The 22730-nt window shown below is 39.8% G+C and overlaps 1 protein-coding gene across 1 annotated transcript; it reads left to right on the top strand.

Moving 5' to 3' along the window:
• Positions 1-3407: 3407 nt before the first annotated feature.
• PECR (peroxisomal trans-2-enoyl-CoA reductase) lies at positions 3408-21061 on the top strand. Its single transcript, XM_063161849.1, has 8 exons — positions 3408-3525; positions 6567-6700; positions 14066-14231; positions 14895-14976; positions 16504-16600; positions 18777-18887; positions 19507-19618; positions 19741-21061. The coding sequence occupies exons 1-8, from the start codon at positions 3408-3410 to the stop codon at positions 19827-19829; spliced, it is 909 nt and encodes a 302-aa protein (XP_063017919.1). The 3' UTR covers positions 19830-21061.
• Positions 21062-22730: the final 1669 nt, after the last annotated feature.

The following is a 22730-nucleotide window of genomic DNA, read 5'->3' as shown; positions in this document are numbered from 1 at the left end:
AAAACAGAAAGGCTCTCCCTTGCTGTTAAGAGATGATGGAAGGAAAAGCAGCCTCAAGAGAGAATGTACAGACAGGAGGAAAAAGTAGCAGGAATTTCCAACAAAGAATTGCATAATCCCATGGAAAGGTCTAGAGAGGTAAGGATACAAACTCACACCAGCTTTCCTTTGGTTTTGGCTCAATCTAAGCATTTCTTGTAATGGGAGAACAGACATTATTGTTGTTATATTTTGTGTGGTTTTTGCTGTCCCAGAAGAAGAAAAATATGAGCCTGGAGCACCAACAAGAGTGGGGTCTGTGACAGCAAATGCTACTGGAGTGCAAGCCTGAATTTTTCTGAATGCTAACCAGCAGAAATCCTCTATGAGAAGCTGTCTCTAACCTTAAAATTTTATTTCTGGCACTAAGATGCTTTCCATTAAATCTCCTCTGCCCTCACCTCCTTGTGAGACTGCTGACCCCAGGCATACCTCTCACAGGGTTTGGATCCTGTGGAGGTTTCTCTCCTGTTTGAAGCCACTTCTTCTCTCAGGTTGGTACTTAACTGCTCTTGAGATCTTTCCCCTTGCCAAGGTGGATTCTGAGCTATAGGAGGGCACAGACACCCTGAGGGACAGCATGCCATAAGGAATTCTCAAGGGAGCACATATCAGTGCCAGGATTTTTAAAGCATGGCAGCAGACTGGACTGGCAGGTGTCATCAGCTGAATAGCTGAGCCATAGGCTGGCAAAGCACAATGACAGCTTTGGACAAAAGGAGCCTTTTCTGAAAATGCAGAGTTTCCTATTCATCTCAATAAATTGAACTACTTCATTCAAAGCCAAGACACAATCTGGGAGCTAGGAAATCTGAACAAACAGGAAATCTAGTTTCTTCTCTTCAATATGTAAATAAAAAAGTAGATGTTCAAGAATGACATATGCTAATCCTACAACTCCAAATGAGTTGACAACTGGAAAAAACTACTGAATTCTTTTTTTTGTCATTTTGACTTTTGAATGGTTGATGTTTTAAGCAATAGTTATACCAAGGCAAAAAAAGTCAGACGGTTAACTTCAAAAAACAAAAATTAAGACTCCAAGGCTTTAAATGCAGAATTATTTTCTTTCAAATTCAAGCTGATATATACTGGAAAAAAAAAGCTATCTAATCAGACACTATTTTCTAACACATAAAGATTCAGAATCTTAACATTAAGTTTATAGAGTAACATCAATATGCAAAAGCCTTATGCTTACTGAATGTACCACTGTCTGTGTGGTGTGACAGACAGACATGTTTTAATGCTCTCTATCAATACAAGAAAAGTAACATTCCTTTGATTTAGAAAGTACAAGCATATGAGGAGATTAAAATTGATTTTAGTTAATAAGATTTTCTTCCTTTCAGCTTAATTAAGTTTGAATTTCAATAACTGGGGTCAAATCCATTCACACAAAGGTACATGTGAATTCTTAGTTGAAAGGCAACACACACAACAGTGAACAGAAGCCGCTGCTTTGCTGAAAATGTCTGTGAGCATTGGTTATCCCAGCTCTATTTTTTGTGAATACATTTCGTACCAGAAGGGGCTACCCTCCACTGAATGCCAAGGAATGGATGTTTCTTTTTCCCTCCTCCTTCCTCTACAGTCTTTATGCCTTTCCCCTTTCTCCTCCCATCCATCACTCACAGAACCCTTACTTGTGTTCAGCCCCTTATTTATGGCATTTCCGTGGCTATGGGGAAATTCCAGAAACCAAGCAATATATCCTGATAGGGAAGAAAAATTCCTTGATAGTGCTCTCTAGGAAGAACACTGAAGTCAAGGAGGTCACATGAGTAGAAAAGCCCACTGGATTTTCCTTGGAGCCATGCAGTTCAGTTGGGATGGCAGGCAGGCTGGAATATGAAGATCTAATTCACTAGCACAGATGAGTGCTTCTCCCTGGGATTAATTAATGATTGCTCTGATACGGCCTGCCCAAGATATGTAGGGCAGCCAGAGAGAGTTAATGGGAATTTGTGAAGTCTCAGATTGTGAGAGATAGTTAAAGGGAAGAAAAAAAATTTTTGCAGTGTCACTCACAGTGCTTCACGTTTTTCCCCCAGAAAGTGGAATGCTTTCAACACCGATGTACTCTGCAAACACTGACCCACCCAAAACGGGCAATTTTGTCTAACAGTTGCCTTATTGGCCTAAGTCACCATGCAGAAATGCACCCCTGTCTTGTCACCTTTCATTGCAGGTGAATGAATCTGGACACCCGGTTAACTTCTCCATGCCTCCCCTCCCATACACTTAAAAGGAGGGTCTACAGCTTCCATTAAAACACACTGAACTACAGGATAAACACATTATGCTAACATTGTCCCCGATTTAAAGTATTAAACCTTAAAACATGCTTTTGGAAAGTAAATACATTTGTTTCACAAATGAAAATCCCCAAACAGACTCAATGATTCTCCCACTTTACTTATACGTCTTAAAAAAATCCCCAAAACCTCACTCTCTTCTCACATTAGCCAACCCTCCTAAGGCAAAAATAACAAGACAAAATTGAGACATACTTTCAAACATCTCTTCTATTGAAAAGGACAGAGGAGATGCCTGGAAAGACACTGAACATGCACACACATGCTGCTGGGCACATCAGCGCCGGTTACAATCACCTGCCACGGACAAAGATGCTCTGTCACTTCACTGTGGGACAGAAAAGAAAATAATGCTGCCTGTCCTCTGAGCAGTTAACACCGAGCTCAGTTAGGGCCATCTTAAGGGGGCCGGGAGAGGGGGAGCAGACACCACCACTACAAAGGCAATTGAGCCCAAAATGACTCTAGCGGGGACATGCTGAACGCTGTCACCTCAGCCTTCGCGGCCTCTTCCCTGCACAGTCCATGCCCGGAGAGAGGACTGCCCGCCCGTGGGTCCGTGGCAGGCGCACACCAGCACCTTCTCCTGACGGTGACAGCCTCCGGGCTTCCCCCCGGCTGCTCCCGGCGCGGCTCCGCTCCCGCGGCTCCTCAGGGGAAGGTGACCCGAAGCAGAACAGAACACCACGGCGACCCCGTCCCTTGCAAGCGGACGAGCCCGCGGCTGCGGGCAGGTGGGCGCTCACTGCGGGGCTGCAGCGGCGACCCCGCGGCGCCACCGGAGGCACCGACCCCTCCCGGGCGCCGAGCGGTGTCTGCCCGCGGGGCGGGACCCGGCGATACCGACAGCGGACAGCCGCTCCCCTTGCCTTACCTGCCGCCCGCGGCGCCGTGCCGCCCCGCAGGACCCGGGCACCGCCGGACCCGGGCACCGCCACCGCCGTCGGCACCGCTCCGACGTCCCCGGCGCCGAGCCCCGGGCGGGCGGGGCCGCGCGTCACTCGGCGGGCGCGGCTGAGGCGGGCAGCAGGGGAGGGAAGGAGGGGGAAGATGGCGGCGGCGGGGCGCGGGCTGCTGGCGGCGGGGCTGTTCCGCGGGCGGGTCGCCATTGTCACTGGCGGCGGCACCGGCATCGGCAAGGCCATCGCCGCCGACCTGCTGGCGCTAGGTGGGCGCGGGCCGGGCTCCGCAGGAAGCCCCGGTGGGGCAGTGGCGCCGGGCGGGTGGTGGGAGGGCGGATGGAGTTCGAGGGGCCGTCAGGAAGTGCCCCCGGGCTCTGCTGCCTTTCGGGGGCTGACGGTGCCAGGAGCCAGTGGGTGGGACTTTGGGACAGGGTCAGCAAGGGGCACGAGGTGAGGTTGGTGTGGGGCTGTGCCTTTTGTCCCGCAAAACACTCGCTGTTTAAACACAGAGGTCAGCGAGGTTATGTTAAACCAGGACCCTTTCTCTCCGACTCTCCCTTCAATGAGTTCTCGTCTTGCTTTAACTGGAGGAACAGGTAAAGGTTGTTGAACATTGATTCTTACAGAGCAGTATCCTCAAACTGCTGCCCGCACGGTAACTTCTTAGAGACGTGGTGCTTCTCCCAGTGTCTGCGGTTTCAGGAATGTCCTGAAATTGAAGAACATCTTCATGATGCACGGCGTAGCTTTTCTTTCCACTCTGAATACGGAGAAGTGGTAAAACCTAGAGTGAAAGGCAGTCCCTGACTGTCTGATATGAGACCAGGAGAGGTAGGAATGACTCCTACATCCACCTTGCAAAACCTTTCCTGCAGATTTCAGCTCTGCTAGGGATCATCGGCGTCAGCCTGGGTTTGGGTAGTTTATTGTCACGATTAGGTTCAGCGCTCAGAATGCCAGCGCTGGTGTTACAGCTCCCGGTGTCACACTCCCGTGGTTTGCATTATTGGAATGTGCACCGCTGCACTGCATAGTAAGGAGCTTTCTTTGTTAAGGCTGTGCTGGGAGACAGCTCTGCCTCTCCTGGCCTTTGTGCCGCAGCTTTCCACTTGCTTTGTACAGCTGAATGGAAGATGAGTTCTGTTACCTTTGTATTACTGGGGAAATTAGTATTTTTTTTTTCAGGTGTCCTTACATGCTGCTTTAAAGAGGTACTTTTTAAGCATCACCACAATATTGGTTGGTGATGTTACCCAGTTACCTTAAAATTGTGATTAATTTGATTTTTGCTGTTTTTCTCAAGAAAAATACAATAACAAAAGTGTGTCCGTAACAGCCTAAATAGAACACAATAGAAAAGAAATCTATGCAAAGCACGTGAGAAAAAATTAAGAAAGAGCTATACAGAGCTTAAGAGTGACTGAATAACCTTCCTTACCTGTAGACCTTCTGGTTACTCCTGACAAGATAATGATTAGGAAATATTTCCATGTATACCCTGCACTTCAGGTAAGGGGGACTGGTTCTTACAGGCATAGGAGCACTGACACATAATGCTTGTTGTTATATACATTGTTTATATAACCAGTCTCCTTTGAGGCCTTCTGGACAAATTTAAACCTTTTATCTGGAAACCTGTGGCCTTTTCCCTGACCCTATCAGGAAATGGTCCAGTCATTCTTTGTGAAGAAAGTTATGTTGTCAGCTTGCACAGTATGTACCAAATGTTCTCCAGTGATTAGAATCTCTCCCAATTAGTACATTTAGCTAAAATATAGTCTCTTACTAAACCTTATTCTATGTCAATGTGTGTATTAATGAGCACTTAAGTTGGTAGATACAACTGGGCTACTGTGATTCAGTATTTTGTGTTAATTGGTAATTGTGTGTGGCATTTGATGAACTTTGCTTTAGTTAGGTGGTTGTGCAAGTGACTGGAGTTCTTAATTAAAAAAAAATCAGGAGACCTCAGAGACTACTGTCTTTATATAATGTGTTGTTTTAAGATAGCCACTAATTAAAGGTGAAGCTCGTATTCCTAAACTTGTAGTTGTAGTTGTAAAGCTTCCCCCCTGGAAGAATTAAACTCCTCTATTTTTAATATTTATTTTAATATATAGTTTCACAAGACTGTCTGAGTCAGATGAACAGCTTGCTGCTCTTTCCTCCCCCTAGTTATTTTGATTTGATTCTGGTGTTTGCTTGATCACATGAGAGGCCAAATTCCACTCTGCAACAGAGGTGGGGGGAAAAACCCCCACGCCTGGCAAGATATTAACTTTTTCCCTTTTTTTTTGGTTGGTTGAGTATGGTTTATATTAAAGTATTAAAGCAGATGAGCAGCAGACCTGATATGAAGAAGAGATTACTTCTGCTGAAATGCTAAGATGATGGAAGGAGCAAGCTGGCAGCAAGACCTCCTTGCTTGCTTGGCTAGTAATTTGCTTATCCATTTGCTTACCATTACATGAAACTGCCTGCTGGATTTGCACTAGGAATTAATTTGGTGTCTTTTGGTTTAGTCTGTGTAGTAGCAATTGCTGAAGCCTTAAAGCTGTCCTGAGTCCACTGGTGTCTCAGAAGAAATTAGACTGGTTGTAGTGTGAGTGCTTGACTTAAATTTGGCACCTGCATTGTTTTTTCTCTGTAGAATGAATCCTTCTGCCTCCAAATGATGAAGAAAAGGAGCACTTGAGCTCCTGCCTGATTTTTTTTCTCTCCTTTCTGCAGCTAGGATTCTGCAGTGCCACAGGGAGGGCTCTGTTCCCACTGTCTGTAGACTGCAGATAGGGATTAATCTTGTGAGGCTATTATCCTTTCCTTCAGTCTCTGTAGAGTTAAAAACCAGACCATTACATTTACTCACTGCTACTCAAAATTACAACCAGTTGTACAAGAAGATTATTTTTGTGGTTCTATGAGCAAGCATTTTTTGTAATCAAGACCTGCTGAAACGTCTTTAAATCACTTAATTGATAAATGAGGCAGCTGTGTGCAGAAGCAGCAGAAGTGATGTCTGAAAGCTGCTTTGCTGACTCTGCAACTCACATGTTATCGTCTCTTCTGCAGGAAGGAGAGGAAATCTTGTGGACTTTTTTTTTTTAATTGCTCTTTTCCTGGCACAGAGGGATCTTGTTGCTAAGAAGCTTTTGACATCAGTATTTCTCTCTCTTGCAAGAGCTTCAACACTGTATTTTCTAGTCAGTGACTAATAAATGCACATCCTACAAGAAATCTCCATGATGTTACTAAAAATATAGCAATATTGTGTTAGCTGAATGATGTTTCATTTTGTCTCCACACGCAGGTTGCAGTGTTGTCATTGCCTCTCGTAAATTTGACCGATTAAAAGCTGCAGCAGAAGAGCTGAATAACAGATTTGCCTCTGTGAGTCCTGCCCAAGTGACCCCCATGCAGTGCAATATCCGCAAAGAAGAAGAGGTAAAGATTACTGACCTTGTTCTGGGGCTTAACATATCAAAAGCATTCTGTGTATATAAGTTCTCAGATCTCTAAAGACTTTTGGTCTTTTCAAAAGTAGCTTAGATCAGGGGAAAGGTGGAGCAAAGAAAGAAAATTGATCTGGATAGGTGTGCTTCCCCAGGGAAGACATTTGTTAGCCACCTAAGCAAAAAAGCATGTGTAAATATTGGCAAATATATTTCTGACCATGCTTGTATGTTTCAGATATTTCTGGGAGATGCAGGCCTTGGAACTGGCATGTTCTACCAGCAGGCAGAGCCCACTTAGCATGATTCTTTGTCACATTGCTGTGACAGAAGTGAGGGGGTGTAAACTTGTGAAGATGGAGACCTCAGAATAGTTCCTTCAAACAGGAAGGCATAGCATGAATCTGAATGCTTGTGACTTGCCACAAGTGCCCTGCGTTGTCAGTTTGGCTTGTAGTAAGCCAAAAACCCCATAGATATATAATATTTTAGCCATGTCAGAAATTTTAGTTGCAGTTTGAGGTGTGCCTCATTGCAAGCTCTGTTACTATTCAAGTTGATTTTTAAATTTTTTCTTCATATTGCAAAAAATGGAAGATCAAGAGCAAAAGTACATAATCCAGGTTCTTCAGAAGTCTGCATGCACCTCCTAATTTTTTTTATCTCTGTAATTAAATATTTAAAAGTCCAACTTCAGGTTGGATTTTTAAGTTTTTGAAGACAGCTAGAAAATCCTCCAGTAACCACTGATTGCTACATTTTTTTAAACCTCTCAAAGTCTCTCTTAACCTAAATATTAATGACCTTCAGTAGCTATATATTCTGGAAATATCCTACAATATAGCCATAAAACAAATAAAAATTGAAATTCTTCCCTTGTGGAACAGTTTGTGCCATAAAATATTTATAGTGCTCTACTCAGACTTTCTCTCCTGAAGGAGATGAACCCTGGGGCTGTGCTGTATGTCACTTCACCTACCAGTGAATTTTAGGTGTGTATTTACTGGCATCAGCAGTGCAACATAATAGGTTATGGCAGATGTCAGAGGGCAGCTTGCATGATTAAAGCTACAGGAAAGAAAAGAGGTAAAGAGGAAAAAAGGGAAAAATGCTTTTTTCAGGTCTGTTTCTTGGAGAGAGTACTCTGGCTTAATAACCTTCTGCAGGTGAATCTTATTTCTACATCAGTCTGAAATTGATCAGTGAGAACTACAGTGTTCTGTGAGATGGTTTGGGGTTTGCTTGGATGGTGAAATGAGGTAATCTCCACTAAATTGCCATTCCTTCTTTGTTTCCTTCTTAAGTGTGCTAAATGCCTCTTTGACAAAACAGGCTTAAGTGGCTTTGGAAGTTTTTGAAGGTGCTTTTCAAGCCGCCTTTATAATGCTGTGTAAAGAGTTCTGTGTATGGGTAGCCATACTGATAATTGAAGAAACTTCTGTCTTTGCTATTGCCTTGCAGTTTTATCATAAAATTGTCCTGTTTCCAATTTAAACTTTACCCATTTACAGGCACACCAGAACTTTCCTAGAACTTTTCATATGATATTTGTGAAGCTTCTATTGGATGTCTCCTATCAGTGGAAGTTCTCTTCAACCATTGTCCTTTCATGTCTGTTTCTATTGAAGACTGGCTTCAGAGGAAAAAGGCAGATTAAACTCTTGTCTTGAACTTTTCAGTCATTGATTTAGTCTTATAGTTTGACTTACTTCAGTTCTGCAACTGCTCTTATTTCTGTTCAAGTCCTATTTAGAAAAAAAAAAACTAAGAAAATTTCATAAGCCTTTTGCTGACGATCTGAACAAGGGATGCAGTTTCTGTTGCATGTTAACATAAGAACTTGTGTACCTGGTAAATATTTCTCCATTCCAGATGTCCATCTACAAGACCAGATATTTTATTGGTTGGAGACATCCTGACATTCTTGTTCTTCAGTTTGTGCCTCTCTGGCTCTGTTCTCTTCTGGTAATGCTGAAATTCTCAAAGACTGCTAAATCCTGACCAGGTGTTACCTAATTTCTAAATTTACTGTTGGACCAGAAATTTATGTTTTCAGCTCAAATTTGTAGTGAGGATAGTGCTTCCTTACACTGAGGTACTTTGGTTTGTAAGTTGTAACTAGATAAACTCCAATTAACAATTGTTAACTTACTCTGCTGAAAACTCAGTCCGAACTGAGGTGTATGGCAGATTTTCCACATCCCACTGCTTACTGTTGCTTATTTATTATGTCTCCTAGAGCAGCAGAGGTGAAAAGTACTTTTTTTCCTAATTTGCACTTGCTTGCCTTGGGGAAACTAGAGGAAAAGTACCTTTGGGCTTTTACTTTGATTCAAAGAGTGTTGTACATTCATGTTCCAAACCTACTCCATTCTTAACTTAAAATTTAGTGCCTGGGACTTGGAGTCATAGGAATCAGTAAAAGATGTTGTTAAGGATTTTTTTAGCCTAAGAGGCAAATATTGAGTAGAGGTATCACAGTAGTATAACTCACTTCAGTATTTTCACAAATACAGGAAGAGCTTCCTGTTGCAGTGGAAGAGGGGATGGGAGGGCATGGCAGCTTTTGGTTTCCCTCATGAAAGAAATGGGACTAGTTACAACTGTGTTGGCTCTGTGTGCTACTCATTAGCAACATTACAACTCATTGTTTGCTTTCAGCTTAGTGTGAGTGAAGAGTATTTACTTCAGAAATCCCAGGAGCACATTGTTGGGTAGAGAGGAACAGCCTCCTCAAGAATTCCCTGTGAGTCACAACATCCTCCTTCTTAGCTCTTATACCAGGTACCAAAGAACATGTGCAGGAGAAAAACATTATAAATGTTTCAACAAGAAAAAAACCAAAAACTTTGGAGTTCAAGCTCCCTTAGATGTCAGAAGTGATCTATCACAAGCTTCAAAGCCCAGGAAGTTTCCTGAAGAAGTACATAATTCATTTAATATATCATTCTCTCTGACATCTCACTGAAGTCTTTTTAAGAGTAAGTCTTTGTTTCAAAGGAAGCCACCCTCATCACCTATAGGATCAAGCCATTTCTTTTTACTACAAAATGCCATTTTTTTTATCCCTCCTTCTTCATCAATTGTTCTGCATTTCTCTAAAGGCCTCTATACATTTTGTCCTGGTTTGAATTTTATAAATTGGAGGGAGGGACTTTGAATAGGGAAAATTTAAGAAAGATGAAGGTGCTTTCAAATTGCCAGAAGATTATTTTTTGTCTGCTTTTGCAAATCTTAAAGTAACTGACCTGCTTTGAAGATGACACGGTTCATGCCTCTGGTTTGGATCTGTGAAATTCAAGCATTAGAAGGTTGATCCCTCATCATGTAGTCCAGGATGTTTGTTAGAACTCTTTCTGGCCTAGGAAGAGGCAAAGAAGGTGCAGTGAATTAATTATTGCAGAAGCTTGATGGCAAATATCATGGGAATAGCTTAATGAATTCACATTTTTAAGTATCTAAATCTTCATCCTCAGAAGCCCTTTTGCTTTCTAGCAAAGCTTACTTTTTGTTTAATGTGCAAGAAATAATCATGCTTGATGGAGGATTTTGAACCACTGCATAACCTGTCAGGCTTATTTTTGTCATGAGTTTGCTGCTGCTTTAACTAGTTTTCCATTGAGTGTCTGTAAAGAATAAAAAAACCTGTTTTATTTTTAAAAATGGCAGAGTTGAAGGTTCTGGGATAAGAGGACCAGAGGTTTCTCTATTCTGTCATCAGAATATATTTCTGTATTGTGTCATGGGGCTTTATCCTGGAGCAGTGGTTGTGCACCTGTTCTCTTTTCCTGTGGTTTGCAGTGTATATAGTGATAGAAATTGCTTCTTAGTGATTATGAAACTGAAGTGATTTTCATTGTTTGCATATTTCCTGGCCTCATAATGTGTTGAGAGCAGATCAGTTTGCTCTTGCTGAGATGCAAACCAGACAGTTCTGTGTGCACATGTATCTTTATTTATCTCTTTTTGTGTCTTGAATGTTGAGCCACAGCAAAATCTGTTGACAGGGACAAGACATGAGGAATGAATGTCTGAATTAAGGGGAGGGAGAGAGACTGAGAGAGACAGAGACTGAGCAGCTGATGGTCCCAAGCCATGGATGCAGCAGTGTCCTGTCAGTCTTCTGAGGGTGCCACCTTCACACTGGCCAAGCTTCAGGTACCCATGGGGTGGTCACAGGTGCCATTCCCATAACTTGGGGTGATGTGTATGAGCAGTTGCTTCCTTTCCCACAGTTTGCCACAGTGGGCACTTTTGTCCAGATGCATTAACCAAGATGTTCTGACCTGATCTTACCTCTGCTAGGCCTGGAATTAATGCTTTCCTGTTGCAAATTCCTCCCTTCTGTGCTTCTCTCAAGTTCTTGCTTTGGTGGCTTATCATCTTATGCTAAGTTCCTTCTGTGGCCTTGACAGTGTTTTGAGACAGGCAGCAATACTCTTTAAATTCTTACACTTGTGAAGCCTTTTTACTATACTCTGTGGACAAGCATTCCTTTAACTGGCACCTAGATAAGTAGAAGCTTACATGTCTAGCTAAGTGGAAGAAAAATCCTTGTACTTCTGGTAGGCCATGGCTGTTTTTGAAATCAGCAATTCAGAATTCTGTTCATGGTGTCTCCTTTCCATACTTGAGCTCCAGCAGCGGAACCTGCTGCTGGACCAGACCCTGAGGGTAAAATCTGTCAGTTGGACATCAACAAAACTTCAGACAGCCTCAGTAGTGCTACTTAGCACATACCTTGTGTCTGAGCTCTCTAGTAGCTTTTCTTTTCCAATAAACTTTATAGCTTAGCCTAGGCTCAGTTGGTTTATAAATACTTAATGCCTGTCTGTGTGAAGCCTGTCATGAAAGGCTGTGGCTTGGTGGGGAATTGTGGATAAGAGATTCCTGTTGTTGTGCTTTTAAATAACACAGCAGTAACACAGTAAAAATACCTGTTACCACTGTGCCAGAATGCCTTTTAGTTCTAGCCACCAAATCACAAATCTCTAAAACTCTGTAGTGGGTTGTTTGCCTGTGTGTTTTACTGACCCAGGGTGACCTGTGAATGCATGTGGACATTTGTCCCTTTTCTCTGAGTCAGTGACTGCTGTCATCTCAATTGTCTGTAAGTCTGGGCTACTGCCTAATATATTTAACTTGCAGTCACACACAAAAGTTCCTTATTGCAGTGTTCCAATCTTCTGGTTATGTCTGAAGTGCCTGATTTTGTTCTTTTCTGTGTTTATCAGAAGAATGTCTTAAACTAGTAGCTCTACCTCATGCAGCTTTGCTTTGCTTCCACAGAGTCTTTAATAGCTTTTCTAAGTTCCTTCCAAGTGGATATTTTAATTACAGCAATAGAAAAGAATCTTCTTTAGTAGTCACTGTGATTTAAATGTGTTCTACCAGACCTCCCTTCTCCCTGTGCTGCTGGCTGCAGTCACCACATTTAGTGTAACTGGGAGAAGCACTGCAGTGATACTTTCCTGCAGCACAGAAGACTTTGTGAAGATTGCTACAGTTGGAGCCATCTGAGCTGTCACTGGAGAGCCTTCTGGCCTTTCCTGGCTTTCAGAAAGCAGAACTGATGTGTGTTTGTTGTTGTTGGGTTTTGTTTTGTTTTTTTTTTTCCTGAGAATATGGTGCAACATGTAGGAACAACAGTTTCTTAAATGCACCATATGAATCATTTTGAATTGGTATGCTATAACATATAACATACATTTTGTCCAGCTGTTGAAAAGTTGCTTGAATGTCTCTTCTCAGTGGATTTTTCTTGTTAATTTGTTTTCAGTCTTTTCTTTTTTTCATTCTTAGTATTTTTCCTTCTCTTTCTCTCTCTTATCTCTCCACAGTCTGAATAGCCTTAGTCTGTTCAAATCTTATTTGTACTGAAACCATTTGTGTTCCATAAATGAGCCCATATTTCAGTGACTTACAGAGAATAATATTCAAAGTAAGATTCTCAGACTGACAGGGAGAAGAGTTTGATATTGCTGAGCAAAGCATAACTTTTGCTGTCTAGCCAGACATGACTTTCCTTTGCTCACAACAAGAGAGAAGTAAAGGCCAGAATGTCCTTGTGGCATGGCTGTTCTTGCAAGCTATGAATTTGGAACTACTGTCACAGATGTTTTGGTTTTCTGCATTTTTTTCCTCACATCCCACAACCTGCAGTGACTAATAAGTGAGGAATAAGATGACATTCAGAATTTGAAGAATGGGTTTAGGTATTGAAGGCATTTTTTCTCAGCAGGCACTAGTTTTTCAGTCATTATTTGCTTGCTTAGTGTTTTTTTCTTTCAAGAGATGCATCCTTACAGGATCCATACTATCCTGTAAAACCATTCTGTGCTGTTAGAAATAAAAGATTAGTAAGTAAATAGTAAGGCAGCCTTTTTGAGACTGGGTTGGTAACACTCATTGTGAGATACAGATAATGCATTGCTTGCACTTTTTTCTGTTTCTGATGTTCTATTGTAACTCAATACAGAGAATGGGCTAGGGGAAGGATATCAACCAGCCTATCTGTTTGAGTGGCAGCATTGCTCCACCTGTCTTTTGGGGATTTTTTTTTCTGTGCTTTTCTCTGACCACAGATGCTAGGTTATCTTTTTATATATGCTTGAGTAGGAATAACTGATGCATGATCTCTAGTTATGATTGATGATGTGAGCAGGAAACAATCATTTTGTCCCATTTCCTGTTTCTTGAGATAAATATTAAGTTGTTGCTATGGAGTTCTTATTACTATCTTGCAATAATAGTTTTGCTAAAGAAAGCAACTTATATTTCCAGCATTTTTTTAGACTTCATGTTCTGTAGGGTAATTAACCTTCTTACTCTGTGTAAGAAGACTGGCTATTGCCAACTCATGTGTCAGAGCTGTAGTGAATATACTAAACTTCTAGATAACGATGATAAAACTCCAGATGAGTTATGTTTTCTATTTAAAATGGTCAGGTATATGGTCAGATAAAAATAACAGTAGCTACATTATATGGAACTCTGCAGATCTCATGTGAACACGCCCACTCTTTTGAAGAACATCAGGAGATTCTCAGTAGGTTGTGTGTAGTGGGCTTTTGTGTCTGTTTGATTTCACAAATCTTTGGCAGCTTAAATCCCCTTCTTTTTTGGGTGCTGGTATTTTATGCAGCACCTGCATTATACCAGCAAAATTTCCTAAGTAAACATGGATACAGCCCAGTCCTTCTTGGCTGGCTGATCCTGTCATACCAATCTCACAGCCTCTCTGAAGGCTAGACCTCCTCTTTTTCTGTGAAAAGGGCATGAGGGAGAAAATACTATCTGAGAAGAAAACTGGGTGTAGACCTTGATCAGCATACCTCACTAACAAATACTGTTTCAGGTAGAAGCTTTGGTGAAGTCTACACTGAGTCTGCATGGCAAGATTGACTTCCTGGTGAATAATGGAGGGGGCCAGTTTGCAAGTCCTTCTGAAGCCATCCGTGCAAAAGGCTGGAATGCTGTGATAGACACCAATCTGACAGGGACCTTCTATTGTTGCAAAGCAGGTAAGGTCTGAACATTAAGCTTTTTATGTTTATTTGGTTTTGCTTTTTACAGAAATACCAGAAGATAAGAAATGTCAAGTTTCCCTAGCTGCTTCTTTTCATGCACTTACCTGACAGTGGGTAGTTGTTTTCCTGAATCTCATCCAAAGATTTGCATTAAATGGTATATTACATTTGTTCATAAATACAAACATACATTTAAGGCAAGCATGATCTTCTAGTTAAGGCCAGGTTTGGGAAGTCAGTTGACTTGGATACTCATTTAAAGGACTATAGGAAAACCACTTAACTTTCAAGGCCTGTATTCACTGTGTATAACATAGGAAAATACTTTTTTCAGGGATATAAATTTAGGCTTAAATTTAAGTATGGTGTGTCATTCTCAGACAGCATTTGGAATGTGGAAATTAAAGTAATTTACATGGAAACATGAAATTAATTTCCATCCAGTGCTTCTCTACAATCCTTGAGCCTTACCTGGACTGTGCCTGTTGCCCCATGGCCTCACCTCTGGATTGGCAAGGCTGTGCTACAAACAGCAGATTGTTCTTCTAAAATGTGTAGTGTGATTGCAGTTAAAACTCCAAGTTTGGTTTCCAGTTGGCAAGTTCATTTCTATGCATTTCTTCTGATATTTATAGGTTATCTTCCTCCTTCATACAGTGTACAATGCCTGGATGCAGGAACATGGAGGAGCCATTGTCAACATTACTGCTGCCGTGAGAAATGGCTTCCCTGGAATGTCGTAATATATATTTTCTTTTCATACTTTCCTATATTTTTCCCCCAGAAATACTAACTGTTCCTAAACCCTTCAGAGAGGTGTGTACTGGGTAGTAGCAGGGTAGAGAAATACAGTAGTTAGGTCAAGAGAGAGCAAGAGTATCACTTGGCAGTATGTCTGGGGATCTCTTATTAATCCAGTAGATGGCATCTCTGGTCTCTCTCCACTTGTTTGTAAGAAACTATGAAGCAAGACTTGTCAGTGAAGCTTTAGTTGGTAATAGCTCCCTTTGCTGTCTGTTTTTTTTTTGTTTGATTTTTTTTTTTTTTTTTTACTTGGAAATTGAGTTTCTGTTGAAATATAAAAATATATTTTGAGCAAGTGTTGCATTATCTCTCTTTGTCCTCATTCAGGGTTGAATGCTTTCAAAACCAACATTTTTAAGGAACAGCAGCATATTTTCTCACTAGCTTGTTCTTCCCAGTACAGAATAAATATAGAGATCCACACGGTGGTGCTGAAGCTACAGTTATTTCAGTATCTGTGGTATCTGGTTCAGCTATCATGGCAAATAGGCTGAAGATGTTTCAGTTTGAGTTGAACTAAGAGGAAAAACAAGCTCATTCTGAATAACGGTGAAAACATTTTCCTAAGCAACCCTTGCATGTAGATGGATGGACAAAACTACTTCCAAATTTAACTGATTGGAACTTCTTGTAGAAGTGTACTGTTGAAAAAGATATGCCTTTACAAGTCCAGCCATCACTCATGCCTAAAGTTACCTGATAGGAGTTTTTTATTAATATTAATTTTGAATATAAACGTTGTCCTGTTTTCTCAGAGTGTGCCTGGAGGTTATCTATTTCTGGCCTAAACATATGAATAAGTTATCTTAAGTTTTTCTTATTCTTTCCTTGTATCTGAGAAGCTATTGTATCTGTCTCCTCTTAGTCTATTTTGCTAGGCTAAAGCAGCTAAATTTATTCATTTTCTCTGACTAAAACTCTCTACAATTCATTGCTGCAGTAATTCTGTTTGCACTTGTTCAAGCTTGTAATCATTTCAGACTGGTTACCTACAGCAGCAAGGCGTAGGAGTTCACTCTGACTCTCATGTCTCTATCTCCATCCACCCACAGTAATTTTTGAATAGTGATTTACTTTAATCATGATTGTCAGAAGATTTAAACAATCTTCCAGACCACTGTTCTTCCAAGTGTTGCTTTACCTGTGCAACCTACAGGTACTTTTACACAATTTGAACTTCAGTTGTTTCTCTTTCTATAAGCCTCCTACTCCAGTAGCTGACCCGATGTTGCATTGGGGAAGAGATTTTAAATATTTCTAGCAATGACAGAAAATCACAGCATGGCTTGTTTAAACAGCGAAGCTATGGTCAAACTTGGAAACTAGAGAGTCTCTCTCTTCCAGATGGTTGGTCCAGCCACAGAAAACCACTCTGAATTCCCTAATGAGGCTGCAGTAGAATTACCACTGGAGACTCCTAGCTAAGGGAACAGATGCTTCCTTTGCTTTCTTTTCTCCATAGGCACACAGGAGCTGCAAGAGCTGCAGTGGATAACCTAACCAAGACTTTAGCTTTAGAATGGGCTCACAGTGGAGTGAGAATCAACAGTGTTGCTCCTGTAAGTAATGGCAAATGGTCTGATTAAAATCAGCTATTACACATGTTCATAGTTAGAGCTTTTGGACCAAAGCGGATTTTTAAATTTATTACCAGTAACTGTTTGTGGATTATTTATATATTTGTTTATTTATAATTCCCTTAGTGTGTTCTTTGGACCATTTGACAGTGTTTTGTACTTTTGGATGATGAGTCAGAGGATGTGGGATAAAATTGCTTCTGCTTTCTGCCTTGACTTGGCATGCTAGGTTTTTAGTTTTTTTATAGCTAAATGAAATAATACTGGTAGGAGTTGGTGACCTGTCTTACAAAGCCTTGACATAAAATTACTGAATGCTCTGTGTTTCAGTAATGGATACATTACTTCTGAGTTCAGGAGACCTTTTCTGTTTGAGGTTCAGGTATGCTGACGGTTTCCACCTATGTTCACAAACTTAGTTTGAAAATCTCTGAATGTCTCACATAATGCCTTTTACTTTGTCTCCTACATGTTAAGTTAGTTCAGCTTTAGGCATATAAAGAGACTGTAGTTGGAGTGTACCATCTCTCAGAGAAATCATATGTAAATATGTATGTTTTGTTTTTTTTTTTTTGTAACAAATTGATGCAGACAGGAAACCACTATACAGGTCAGCTAAAATATGCCTGCCACATTTCTGAGGAAGTAGACAGCAGGTAGAGTTGTTTTAAGTAACTGTATAGAAAGAGCAGCTATGTTTTGTAGTGCTGCAGATACAAAAGTTATGTAGAAGCTCTAGCTTTGACATTTGAGAATGTGTAATTGGTTGTAATTTTCTCTTATCCACAATTTATTTTGCACATTTACTCCCTTGAAATTAAAAGAGGAAACATAAACTTTGTCCAGCTACTTCTACAGTCAGAATTTAGCTTATCTCACAGTGAGTGTCATAAGTGAAGTGTCATGTTTGTTTAAGTGATCCTTAGGAAGATCTTGCTACTATTTTTGTAGAATGTCTGTGTATTCTTTTTGCCTCTTGTCGTAAAACATCTGGCTTGCTTTGTTTGGCATAGCATAGAATGCTTAATGGCAGATGTTTGTTAATCATTCAGGTAAAGGCTTTTATGTAACCTTTGTGAGACCAAATTCATCTGGAGACATGTTAAATGTTAAGATGCACTGACTTGTATTTCCTGTTTATCTGCTTTTTCTGATTTATCAAGTCTTGGGGAAGTAAGTAATTAAGACAGCATTATTATGTGAATATACTTTTCAGGCATGCTAATTACCTAATGAATCATGCTGATTAGATATTATAGCACATGTCAGAAGATGTTTTTGACAAGAAAACACTTCAAGGCTTTGGGTCTTTTAGAAGTATTTGCTAGCTTTGTTACAATGCTGGTAACAAAAGTCCCTGTTGTAGTTACAATAATACTTCTGTCACCTTTGTGGACCCATCAGGTCTGTGGTAACAATACAAAATTGTTACTGCCTTATGGGAGGAGAGTAACCTGTAGGGAATGGATACATAGAGAGGGAAATGTGCATTCTGAATAAAAGTTTCACATACATTATACAGGTATCTTCAGCATCTTAGTATGTGCTTCATGGGTCAAATCAAATGTTGCTATTTTACCTTAACTTGACTCCTAAAAGTTCTCTCCTAACTGGTGGATGTAACTCTGTGTTCACATTGCTATCTTCCTTCTCACCAGTCACTCTGGTGACTGTGTGGTCACCAGAGCAAACACAGTCATCTTTTTCTGCTTCTGGAGCAGCTAAGTAGGGAGAGTCAGAATTCTGACTGAAATCTGCTTCTGTAATTCACAATAAATCGGTCTAGTGCTCCTACAAATGACAAGAAACTTTTGAGAACTTGTTCTTGTGGCTTTGTAGTTTCCTGCTGTAATTTAACATGAAATGCTTGTAATTTCAAAGCAGCGGCTGAGTTTTTTATGCTTCAATTTTTTGTTATTGAAGCGACAGCAGAGATTTAGAATAATCAGAATTATTGTGCTTGAACAGAGATGTGGCTAGCAGCCAAATTACCTTCTTGTATAAATTATACTGTGCCATTACATTCAAAAACTTGTATTCAAGTGCTCTTTAGATGGTTCAGTCCCACAGAAAATCAGTAATGACAACTTCAAATTTTAGAATGATCAGTTTAAATGTATGCAAGAGAACTTAAGTGTCATTGTGCTGTTTTAAATAGGGACTGGTATTTTCAGAAACTGCTGTTGCAAACTATGGAGAACAAGGTGTAATGATGTGGTTAAAGAGCATACCAAAGATTCCTGCCAAGAGGTCAGCTGTTCCTGAGGAGGTAATGTATTTCAGAATGCTTCTGATATGCCTACTTCTCTGTCTCCATTTTGAAGCCACTTTATTATATGGAGAACAAAAAAGATTTAATTTTGCACTGTGATGGAATATTTAAAAAGAAGAAAGCTTGTACCAATGTGTGGTTGTGCCAAGTAAGAGACTTAACCAGTAGTCACTGTTGTACAGAAGATTTAATTCAGCTGCCTCTTACAGCTGAAGTGTTTTGATAGCAAACATTATTTCTTGAAAAAGTTAACTTCAGCAGGAAGGGCTGAAAGAATGAATATTAAAGGGAGGAAAGTGTATCTTAAAAGCACTTAGCTCTCTTCCACCAAGAATGTGCATCTTTGATAAATTGATCAACATTTTTGTTGTTTTTTGGTATCTGATGCTGCTCTGTGACAGCATACTGGTTTTCCTCTGTTAAATGCTTGATGTTTGTGGCTGGAAGGAGGGCTTTAAGGCTGTTACAGTTTTTGTTACTAAGTAGAAAATGTTACTAGATCTTGCTTGTAAAAAATTTCACAAGCTTCTTTGACACGAACAATTCCTAGCAGTTTAAGAAAGATTAAAATTTGAGATTTTGAAATTAAGATTTTAAAATGCCATTCTTTTGCTAGATCTCTCCTGCAGTGTGTTTCCTGCTGTCTCCAGCTGCATCATTCATAACTGGGATAACCATGGTTGTGGATGGTGGCCAGAGTTTGTACGGCCATGGCCTGGAAATACCTGGTAAGAAGTGGGCTACAAAATAATGCCCTTCAAGTGGTCAAAGTTGTGCAGTGGGAGGACACAAAAGTAAAATGTCTGGTTTCTCAATCAACTACGTAAATTCTTCTATTTGTTTTCCTCAGATCATGACAGATGGCCCTCCCCACCAGAAGGAAAAAATTCTGAAATGCTGAAAAAGCTTGTTTCTGGCAAGTTCAAACCAAAGCTGTAAAAGAAAGAGATTTTTACCCTCCTGATAATCTCAATTTGTGATTTGACCTTATTATTCTCAGTAATAATTTATTTTGCTCATATCTAACTACATTAAGTGCATTGATTTTTTGTTGGTTTATATTTAAAACTTTTGAAAGGCCTTACATCATCTTTTCTCTGAAAATACTCACCCTGAAAACATTCAGTCTTTTAGGAAGGGAAAAGATATAAAAGACAAATTATCCATTTGCACAGGCATTAATTAATGAAGAATCCCAGCCAGAAGTGAATAAAAAGAATACTTATTTTGCAGTGAAGATAGCCAAGAGGGAATGTTTAGGAATCCTTCTGTCCTTGATGAATTTACACAGAAGGTAATTTAAATCTTTTACTGTTAGTTGCATCAGTAACCCTTGGGTCAGTGTTAGCTCTACACTGTTCAGCCACATTGTTGAGTGTTCAACTATTGTTAAGTGTTCAACAATAGTTTTAAAGACCAAGTAGAGTAAGTATTTCTCTGAAAATAAATAAAAATGAGATGGAATACTCTTATTAATGTTTCAAACTAATATGGCATATAATATTTTGAATGTTTTGAATTGTTTGCAGATATAATGACATAATGGAGTTAAGCTGGCTGCAACTTAAATTTGGTAACAGAATAAGAAGGTACTAAATACAGTGATGGAGAGCAGTATAGATTCAACAATTTAACATGCAAAATCCATGGTGTATATTGCAGTGCTCTCTGCAGTATGCTACACTAGTAAAGACAAAATTTGGAATTGTTAATTTGTCAGCTAAAACACCTTTCATCCATACTTGTCTTACAATGTTAACAGAATTTTGTTCGTTACTGTCTTCAGGTGTGGTTTTTGTGAACAATGCAGAGATGCCATTTAAAAACCAGAAATCCTGTAATACATGACTTGAAGAGACTATATTTGTAAATTTTTTATTCACTTTAAGACAAATGTTCCCATGTCTGCTCACTTTAGTGAAAATATGAAAAATATGTAATGACTGTGTTTGTTTGCTCTAAAAACTGAAATTCCTGGAATCAAGTTGCTGCTATAGAAGGGGACTTTTAATACTTCATTTTGGACTGAATGTAAGAGTCTGATGGTTGTTTGTTCTCTGCAAAGATATTTGACTTTTGTGTCTTTCAGTAAAATATGTGTTCTTATATGGGTACATGTGGATTGTTCTTTCATGAAAATGAAATAAATACCAATGTTGGGTGGGGGAGGAGTTTGAGCCATCATGTGTGTTCTTTCTGCTTTATCCTCTTAGTAACTGGACAGTCATTTATGTGACTGTGAGAAATTGGTACAGAGATAAAGCCAGCTTTTTTCAAATCTCTTGTCCAAGGTATAATTTAGTTATTGCAAATCTTAGTTCAGGGTACTCAGCAAGAGGATTCCTGGAAGCAGATGCACCTGTTAGATAACTAACTCTAGAAGTCTAGCCCATTGCATTCAAGTGAAATTATTTAGGTTCTTAACACATTGTTTCAACATCCTTAACATCATTCTGGAAAAGAAGGAATAAGCTTGAGACTTGTGGAACTTACTTTATGTTTGACTGTGTGTTTCTATGGTACATGTGCACTGTGGCTTTTAAATGAAATGGAAGTGAGTTGATTACTTTTATTATATCCCAGAAAAGTTCACTGAAATATTTGAGTACAAACTTGGAAATCATCAATTTTTAATCTTGCAAATTTCCTCTTTAACTATGCTATAGTGTGAATATTCATAAAGAGGGGAAGTTTATATTTAATGATGGTGAAATTAATCATTCACCTCAGGAAATCATGAAAACATTAGAAAAGTGAGCATTCTCCTGTGTGGGAGACAGGTTCAGTCTGCAGTTAATAAATTCCTTCACAGTAAAACTATAACAAACCTTTCTGCTTGTGCTGAATACAATTTGACCTTGCCTTCTTCAGCCTTCAGCAAAGCAATGGATGTACTAAGAAGATGTATATTAGTTCTTTAGAAGAGGCTGTGTGTGCTTTTTCTTTTTAACTGGCAGGAAGTTGAAATAGGCAGCATTTGTGGAGCTGTAACGTGCTCAGCTTAGTGCAATAGGAGAATATACTCAGTATTCTCTAAGGGTAAATCTGGTTTAAAGATATAGAATATACATCCTCGGAAGGAGAAGGGGACTCATCACTGTTGTCTGCTTTTCTTCTTTTCTTTGCCTTTTTTTTTTTCCCAGTAATAATACTAAGGTTACCTCATTAGCTGAGGCTTACTGTGCATAATATTAACATTTTTATCACAATTGTTTAGATATTAGGATAATAACTCCCTTGCTGCAATGGTTTTGCAGTAATCACAGCCTTTCCTTTATTGTTTGGGTATTTTGTTTTTTTTTTTTTTTTTTTAATTTGTATTTTTTGGGGGGTTTACTTTGTTTTTGTGGTTTTTGTCTTGCACCATGGATTTCATGAATTGTCTAATTCTCAGAACAGAGGTTTTATTTTGTTCTTGCCTCTTTGGCCCATTTTTATGTAGATTAAAATTATTTGAAAAGTTTTGCAGCACCTTGCAGAAACCCAGTGTTGTGTCAGCTGGCATCAAGACTATTTCAGGTTTCTGCTGTAGTGCTGCAGATAATATCAACTGTAGCAATGCTCTTCCTATGCCAACAGCCCTTGATCAAAGGGCATTGAGAGGTTAAAAGAAATGGGTGTGGTAGCAAAAACATCCTTGACCTTAAGATTGGGGTATCTGGAGTTCAGAGAACAGGACTTTATTTGATTTGATTTATTTTACAAGGGAGGTGAAAGCAACTGTGAGAAAAGGGCTAAGGAACCTCAGGAAGAATCAAGATTTACTGACCAAACACTGAAATGTAGACATTTGCTGCACTGTATAATTGTAATAAGCAAAGAGAAGAATGTTAGAATGAC

Source organism: Melospiza melodia, chromosome 8 (assembly GCF_035770615.1).
Source record: "Melospiza melodia melodia isolate bMelMel2 chromosome 8, bMelMel2.pri, whole genome shotgun sequence".
In the NCBI taxonomy this organism is placed as follows: Eukaryota; Metazoa; Chordata; class Aves; order Passeriformes; family Passerellidae; genus Melospiza; species Melospiza melodia.
Note: the sequence above shows the minus strand (reverse complement) of the source record. Positions and strands in the feature narration are given on the sequence as shown.

Coding starts and splice junctions, on each gene's coding strand:
- PECR (XM_063161849.1), top strand. CDS start 3,408: ATGGCGGCGGCGGGGCGCGGGCTGCTGGCGGCGGGGCTGTTCCGCGGG. Junction 18,888..19,506: donor GGTCAGCTGTTCCTGAGGAG/GTAATGTATTTC, acceptor TTCTTTTGCTAG/ATCTCTCCTGCAGTGTGTTT. Junction 19,619..19,740: donor CCATGGCCTGGAAATACCTG/GTAAGAAGTGGG, acceptor TGTTTTCCTCAG/ATCATGACAGATGGCCCTCC.